The sequence below is a fragment of the Geospiza fortis genome, unplaced genomic scaffold, assembly GCF_000277835.1.
Source record: "Geospiza fortis unplaced genomic scaffold, GeoFor_1.0 scaffold173, whole genome shotgun sequence".
Classification (NCBI taxonomy): Eukaryota; Metazoa; Chordata; class Aves; order Passeriformes; family Thraupidae; genus Geospiza; species Geospiza fortis.
In genome coordinates this window covers 4674101-4682357 of record NW_005054334.1, presented here as the reverse complement: position 1 = coordinate 4682357, position 8257 = coordinate 4674101, and the positions used below count along the sequence as shown (strand labels likewise).

Sequence of the window (8257 nt, the reverse complement as noted above, 5' to 3'; positions counted from 1 at the left end):
CACAAGCTGGGGCAGGCAAATATTGAGATATTCAGAGGTCACCCAGGTTACCTGGCCTTACTTTGAAGTGATCATCCACTTATGGGCATAGACTTTTGCCCTTTCTTTCACCCTTCCTCATTTCTTTCCCTGATCTTCTACCACATTTCCAGGTGGATCAACAAACTCAACCTCTGCGTAGGGGCCACCTGTGGTTCCCCTGCAGAAGCCCAGGGGCTGAAGGTGAAGCTTTCCACCACTTTCCAAACTTGTCCTGGCTGGGGACAAGGTGAGGCTGGGGAAACCAATCCTAACAAGACTAAAGCTGCAAGCAAGCTCAGCAAGAAAAAGAGGTTGGGAAAATCTCCAGCCAAAGGCTTCAGTAAGAGCAGAGCTTAGGGTTTCTTAAGGTGTGTAGGACATGTGCTGGACACAATAGGGCCATACCTACAGTCTGGCTAGACCCGTTTTCCTAGACTTGTCCCTACCATGGAGACATGAATATTGCCCAAGGTGCACAGGAGAGCCTAGTGCCACCAAAACAATGCTGATTTGCTTTTGCAGGACACAAAGGTACATTCCATAGAGTCTGCAGCATGCTTTGTTGATGCAAACAATGAAACCAAATACTTGCCACTTCTTTCCAAGGCTTCATCCAGCCATGTGAAAAAACTGCTATCCAGAAGTTTGGTTTTGTTTCTGAAAGCACTTTCACAGCTGCCAAAATCATAGAAGAACCCAGTGTGGGACTGCAACCAGCACCATCCATTAAGGTCCTGCACTGGCACAAATCTTATTTTGAAAGCTTAAAAATTATTAGTGAAAATGTTGTCTTAATTCCCAGAAGTTCCTCAGAATTAAAACATATGCACATGGAAGCCTTTTTATTTCCTGCAGAATTGGATCAGTGATCTGTAAGTGATCCCATGATAAACAATGTGCTCAACCTATTCCCCATGACTGCATAGGTTGGGACCCCAGACCCCAGCAGTCTGCTGAAATTGAAAAGGCTCTGAAAGATAAATGTACAGATAAAGATATGTTTTGACTAACTCTGGATTTTGGTGGCCTGGAAGGCAATATGCAAGCCTTGGGTCTCTTCCTGAAGTTGGTCACAGGGCTTTAGGGTACCAATCGTACACCAAATTTACAGTACAACTGTTAAAAAAATTAAAAACTCAAACCATACTCAAAGTCCACTGCAATTCTGGGTTCAAAAGCATGAAATTACAGAATCGGACACATAGTGCAGATGAATATCTGGTTTTGAGGCCAGTGCCATGGAGAAGGTTTTGGCTTTTGTGACAATAGTGTGTGCTTCAATGATTGTAACATATTAGGGTGGGTGTGCTTTAATGATTGTAACATGTTAGATGGATGGGATCCACCTGTCTATAAAGGGTAAGAGAATCTTTGGCAGCAGCCTGCCTAATTTGGTGAGATGGGCCTTAAACTAAAGAACTCGGTGTAAGTGAGGTCTGAAGTCCCATGGCTTCCTCTGGGGAGAAGATCACACCAATCAGTGCAGTGAAAGATGTTCCTTGACTGTCCCTCACAGTAAGCATCAAAGAGCTGCCATCGAAGGTTTTTATGGTTGTGGGTGAATCCTCCTAAACTCCTTCTCGGGTAATCAAATTCCTTGCTTAAACTAGATGTGAGTGAGACAATTTCAGGTTCTTCCCTGGCAAGCTGTAGGATGGCATGAAAAGGTTAGAGGGACAGGGTAGTACTGAGTCCCTCTGCAGGTGACTTGAAGAGGTAGTAGATACAGGGGAGCACACTTGGAGTCTTAGAGAGGTGAGCCAGGGACTCCTGAGGTAACAGAAGCCAACAGGGATACCAGCAGGAAAATATCTCAAAGGAATTAAGGGGTGTTCCTCTGGGAAGGTAAGGCAGCCAACAGCCTGGCCAAGGTGCCTTTACACCAAAGCACACAGAATGGGCAACAAACCAAAGGAGGGGCTGGATGCCACCATGCTGCTGGAAAGTCATGACCTTGTTGCATCACTGAAACTTGGTGGGACAAATTGTGTGACTGGAGTGTGACTATCAATGGCTGTGAGCTGTTCAGGAGACAGAAGGAGGGAGAGGTGGAAGGGTTGCCTTCTATGTCAAGAGGTGCATTGAGTGTGAAGAGCTGCCTCTGAAGAACAGCCATGAGCAGGCTTGAAAGACTGTGGGTAAAAATCAGACACTGAGGCAACAAAAGGAACCTTGCGGCCGGGGTCTGCTACAGCTGCCTGACCAAGGGGAGCCCACTGACAAAGCCTTTCGCCCCAGTTACAGGAGGCCTCGTGCTCACACGCTCCAGTCCTGCTGGGGGACTTCAGCCACCTTGACAGCTACTGGGAAAGTACCAAGGTAACTGCAGGCAATGCAGGAGACTCCTGCAATGCATGGAAGATAGCTTCTGGAGCAAGATGAGACAAGACCATTTACAAGAGCATGTAGTGACAGCACAAGGAGGAATGGGTTCAAACTGAAAGACAGTAGTTTTAGATTATGTATTAGGAAAAAATTCTTTACTGTGAGGGTGGTGAGGCACTGGAACAGGTTGCCCAGGAAGGTTGTGGATTCTTCATCCCTGGAAGTGTTCAAGGCCAGGTCGGATGGGGATCTGGGCAACCTGGTCTAGTGGTAGGTGTCCCTGCCCACAGCAGGGCTACTGAAACTAGATGAGGATCTTGAGATCTTTAAGGTCCTCTTCCAACCCAAATCATTCTATGAAAAAAGGTCTCATTTCTTCAGCAGGCATCATCATCTCCTTTTGTTTCTTCACCTCTTTCCACTCCTCCTGTCCTGATTTTCTTGGGGTTCGCAGCACTTAGACCAGAGAGCACAGCACCAAAGTCCTACAGGGGCAGCTCCTTTCCTGATACGTACTGCACTTGTCACCTCCAGCCAAAGCTAAGAACCCAAACTGGCCTTTTGTGCTCTGGTAGCCTCTTTCCTTGTTTCAAGCTCCTGATCCAAAAAGGTGCCTTTAAAATCAGGCATGCACAACTACAGCAGCCACCCTGGTCATGCTCTGCAGCACGCCTGCAGTCTTCCTGCTGTTTCCTAGGGCTTAATATTACAAATCTGGAGGAAATTTTCTTGCACACCAGGAAAGCAGAGTTACAATGCCACAGGGTGATCTGCTTTAAAAAAGGAAGGCCCTTTTCATCCTCTGCTTCCCTTTGTCAGGACCTTCCCTAAAGAGCCACAAGGTGAAGCTGCTGTGGGCAGCTGTGGAATGCTCCAGATCAGTCTGTGTCCTCCTGCTTTATGCTGCTGATAGGAACAGGAAGCTCTGTCTGTCCAAATTCTGCATCTGAAGGGTCAATGGTTTCTTCTTTCACCCGCACAGCAATGACTAGCAAGAGAGAAAGAGAGAGGGAAAAATAAGTAAATAAAATCAACCCATGTTGACTAGCATTACCTGCAGCACCTCCAAACCAGCTCTGTCCATGCAGGAACTTAAAATGCCCCAGGCCCTGGGGCCAGCCCACTCCCTGAGGGTACCTCACCACAGGCAGCCCTGTCATGCCACTTCAAATCTATCCATGGTCATAACAGCAATCAGGATGGGACTAAACCCTGGCAGCATTCAGCTGCTGGCTCCCAAGAACAACTCCTAAGGGATGATGACATCCAAAGCTGATGTCATCCATTTTCAATCTGCCTGGGCTCACACAGGGGAACTTAAATGAACAGGAGGGACCCTTCATGACCCTCCAATCCCCATGTGCACAAGACACCTCACCCACTCTCCTTCCCCCTACCCACTAGGGTTGGCAGGTGACCCAGCTGCTCTTCTGGTCACCACAGCATGAGAGGCTGTGTTCACATGCTGCCACAGCCCTGATAGGGATTGGGATATGACAGCCACCCCTGACATATCCACTTTGTCTCTCCTCCCTGACCTCACACAACCAGGCCCCCAGCAGGCATTAGCAGCATTGAGATTTTGAGCAGTACTGGTCCCACCAAACCTTCTCAGGAGGCAAACCTTTCCAGGGAAAGCAGCAAATGCTTTCCTCTACTCTCTGGAGTGTCTCTGGTGGAGGAGTACACAAGGACATTTGACGTGCTGCTGCCTTCTCCTGCCTGGGGGTGCCCATGAATATTGGCCAAGAGGGTATATGGGGAGAGGTGGATGTGGCTGCAGGGTAGAATAACTCATTCCCTTACTCTCATCAGGTGCTGGCTCTGGCAAAGCCTGGCTGGCAGTTTTTGCTTCTCGTTTTGAGTTCATGGCAGAAGGCTTCTTGACAGGCTGCTTGACACTGCGGGCTTTGGCAGGTAACTTTTTTCCTTAAAGAGATAACAGAGTATGAGCAAAAGTGTATTTCTTTTCCCCTGAAAATTCAGCAACCCTGCTCCTCTGAGAAACCACAGGCCAGGGACCAGCACAACTGAACAGAAAGCTACATTGGTCATTAGCTGCCAACTGGTTATGCAACAGAAATGGCCTACTGGAGAAAAATTCTATAGTCATCATCTCAAAATATGCTCCTTCATGTTGTCCTTCATTAAAGGCAAGGCACTTCAGCATGTGTTTAACTTCCAAGGAGCAGGTCCTCTTGGAATCAGTGTGGAGTCAGCTTTGCTTACCTGTCTGAGTCTAGTCCTAGGCAATGAGCGTATTTGCTGCAAGGTGCAGACATTGTAACCGTAATGTTCTGGTTTTTAACTGACCTTTTTATTTAAGTTGAAAATCTTTATAGTCTTTGGATGTACTTTCCCCCCTCCACCCCCCAAGAAGTAATTTCTTGTCTGTCTACATGATTTGCCACAGCTACTGCAACAATGACAACAACAATGACAAGACGAAACAATAGAAGTATTTCTACTGGCCTCTTCAGCCATCTTAAGGCTTTCTTTCCCTCAGCACAAAGCAGGGTTGCTCTCCAGCTACCCTCCAGCTGCAGCAAACATCTCCCTCCAACCATGGACACAGTAGTGAAAGCAACACAACCTCACACCTGGAAGCAAGTGCCATATATACCTCGGCCAACAGAAAACAGACTGCAAAACAGATCCTTCCCGCACACAGCTCTCTGCTCTTTAGGTAACAGGGCAGGTAAGAAGGGTGAAGATGTGTTGGTAAAACCACAGCCAAATGAGGGCATCCACAGCAAGACAAGGCCTCTCTCTCCTGCTCTGATGGGACATGGACAGGGTTCCTCTAACTGGGCCCAGCCTGCGAGCGAGCGGGAGGGCACTAATCAAACATCACTCACTCTTCTTTCCATAGGGTTTCTTCCTCTTCTTGGGCACCTCCTTGGCCTTCGCTGGAGCTGTGGGCTCTGTCATGGAGACGAGAGGGAAACGAAAGCCAAGTCCCATAACCAGTAGGTAACTGGGATGAAGTGACATAAGCGAGAAACAGATATACCCGTCCCCCCAAGCCAAAGCCCTCTTCCCAAGATAACCAGCTGAGGGGAAAGCAAGGCTCTAATGCAGTTGGTGTCTGTGCTTCCAGGTGAGGGCCCAGAGCGGCAGGCTGGGGCAGCACAGGGGAGAGAGGCCCAATATAGACTTGGTAGGGGCAGTAAAGAAACAAGATTCGTAGTTTGAAACAAGAAGGAAAACATCTGCAAAGGTGAGGCAGTGGCCTCCCTGTGACAAGGGGAGGAACGAACTCTTGAGAGGATGCTCTTACCTTTTATAGACAGAGTCAAAGAGTTGATGAGGAAAGGGAGCATGGGACGAGTTCCTGCTGCTATCTGGCTAAGGTTATAGCTATTCTTAATGAAAGGGAGCTGTGCAGGGATAGGACCACCTGGAACTCTACCCAACTTCCTCAGGAGCAATTCTCTGTTGGTGTGGGGGAACAGAGCCAATCGCAAAACTCAGGCTGTTTTCTCCCTATCAAGGCTCCTCCCTCTGCCAGCTGCTAGAACGTGGCAACAGAGGAAGATTTCTGGTATCCAGTGCAAATCAAGGAGGAAGGAAATCTTTATCTCTAACATTAGAAACCACAGTAAAATCTTCACTCACCTGGAACCACTGGTGGTTGAAGCTGGTAGCCTGTCAGCTCACACCACCCCACAGGATAAATGTCTGGAGACTCGCAGTCCACCCACTGGTCATACTCGTTGTCCCAGCCATCAAAATGGATGCTAAGGAGACGTTGGACTACACGCTTCACTGTGGCCACACAGATGAGCCGGGGTTCCATCAGGTCCACTGCCTCCACCTTCATGCCTGCCTTGAAGCCATGGTTGGGACAGTCCTGGGTGCATTAAAATTGAAAAATTAAAAAAGAAAAGCCAAGGCCATTGCATTCAGTCCAAATCTGTATTTGGCCAACACCACTCTCACACAAGCTGGCCTCTAGCCTAAAGCGAGCAGACAACAAGCCCATAGATTCAAAAACATATCCAAGGCCAGCTGTGTCCTCAGTCAATTTCAGCCCAGCCTTTAGAAGCAAGATCCTGATGTGGGGGGACCAGCAGTTCAGGAACACAGTCAAATGATTACCTGACATACTCCTGGGAAATCAGAAAGACCAGCATAGGCCCAGGTGCTGCAGCATTTTGTTGATGTAAAGCAGCTCCCACCCTCCACCCAACATGCCAGCCACACATCCACAGGCAATGAGCAATGCAGAGCCCACCAGGAGCCTGGAGCTCACAGAAACACTATAGAATCACAGGTGACACTCAGAGGGACCCACAAAAGGCAGGACACTGATGTCCCAACTTGGACAGTACATACTCCTGGGCCTTTGAGCTCTCCTTAAAGTGCTGTCAGCAAACTGCAGCCCACTAGAGACTGCATATCTTTTGTGTACTGCATATTGTCTGTCCTCACTTCAGGAAGACCTTTAACACTGTCTGCCATAAGAACCTCATAGAGAAGATGATTGAACTATACAGGCTGGGTGCAGATGCAGCAAGACAGACTGAAAACTGGCTGAGTGACTGGGCCAGGAGGATGGTTATTAGTGGCATGAAGTCTAGTTGGAGGCTGGTAAACAACAGTGTACCCCAGGGGTCAATACTGGATCCACTTCTCTTGAACATCTTAATTATCCAGATGACATGTCAGAGTATCATGTCAAACCAAGCAAGCTTGCCTGTAGTAGAAAACTGGGAGCAGAGACAGAATATACTAGATGGTTGTGCTGCCCTCCAGAGGCACCTTGACAAGCTGGAATCCCACATCTGCAGAGGAAGAACCCCAGGCACCAGCACAAGCTAGGGGCAGATTGACTGGAGAGAGTGTGGCAGAAAAGGGCCTGGGAATCCCAGTGGACGTGAAGTTGAATGTGGGCCAGGGATGCGCCCCTGGGACAAAGAAGGCTAATGGTAAGCTGTTCTCAGCAGGTCAGTGGAAATGATCCTTCCCCTCTGCTCAGCACTGACAACGCCACACCTGAATTGTTCCTGAATGGTACAAGGGAGATAGTGGAGAGAGTCCAGCAAAGGGCCAGGAAGATGATGAGGGAACTGGAGCATCTTTTGTATGAGGAAAGGCTGACAGAGTTGTGACTGTTCATCCTAGAGGAGAAAAGGCTCAGGGGGTACCTTATTTATGTGTATAAATGCCTAAAATGAGGGTGCAAAGATGGAGCCAGATTCCTCTCAGTGGCTCCCAGTGCCTGGACCAGAGTTAACAGGCACAAACTGAAACACAGGAGTTTCCTTGTGAACATCAGGAGACGAGTTCTACCATGAGTGCCAATGAGCGCCGACACAGGCTGCCCACACGGTTGTGGAGTCTCCATCCACCTGGACATGGTTCTGAGCAACATGCTACAGGTGACCCTGCTGTAGCAGGGGTGTTGGACAAGAAGTCACTTCCATCTCTGTGATCTCGTGACAGCCAGAGCTATTGCTCTCCTCCTTGCTTACTCCAAGCATCCCTACACATCATTTCTTCCTGGCAGCACTCACTGTGTTGAAGAGCCGTGATGGAGCAGGTCTTGATTTGGTCTCTTCCAGGTAACGTTCCCAGCTGAATGTCTTTGCTTCATACCCTGCAGAAGGAAGAAACACTAAGAGGTAAAAAGGCAGTCACTGGGTAGACCAGCTGGGACAAAAAGCAGAGTGGGCAGGAAGGAGGCAGAGCAACCAGTTGCAGAGCAGGTCAATGAACCTGCATGTACAGCCTGATCTTGGACATGAACCTAGTGCATGGATTCCATGGGAGTCCAGCACCCCTATCTGCAGGCAAATACAGAAAAAAAGTAAGTTGCAGCTCTGAACATCTGTGTCAGCCATAGACCCAGAAAAAGGGGAGGACCAGCAGCAAGAAGGAAGTAGTATGTTCAAAACACGCCACTTAG

General features: G+C 48.6%; 2 protein-coding genes across 2 annotated transcripts in view; one reads left to right on the top strand and one right to left on the bottom strand.

Moving 5' to 3' along the window:
- Positions 1–904, top strand: part of CHADL (chondroadherin like) — a 5025-nt gene extending 4121 nt beyond the window's left edge. Inside the window, exon 5 of the mRNA XM_005421866.2 lies at positions 153–904. Coding sequence (XP_005421923.1) covers positions 153–378 — 226 coding nt within the window. The 3' untranslated portion in view covers positions 379–904. The remainder of the gene's footprint in view (positions 1–152) is intronic.
- Positions 616–8257, bottom strand: part of L3MBTL2 (L3MBTL histone methyl-lysine binding protein 2) — a 19759-nt gene continuing 12117 nt past the window's right edge. The window contains exons 13-17 of the mRNA XM_005421944.2: positions 7866–7948; positions 5965–6199; positions 5205–5270; positions 4153–4275; positions 616–3334 (exon numbers count right to left, since the gene is read on the bottom strand). Of these exons, the coding sequence (XP_005422001.1) occupies positions 3225–3334; positions 4153–4275; positions 5205–5270; positions 5965–6199; positions 7866–7948 (617 nt within the window). The 3' untranslated portion in view covers positions 616–3224. The remainder of the gene's footprint in view (positions 3335–4152; positions 4276–5204; positions 5271–5964; positions 6200–7865; positions 7949–8257) is intronic.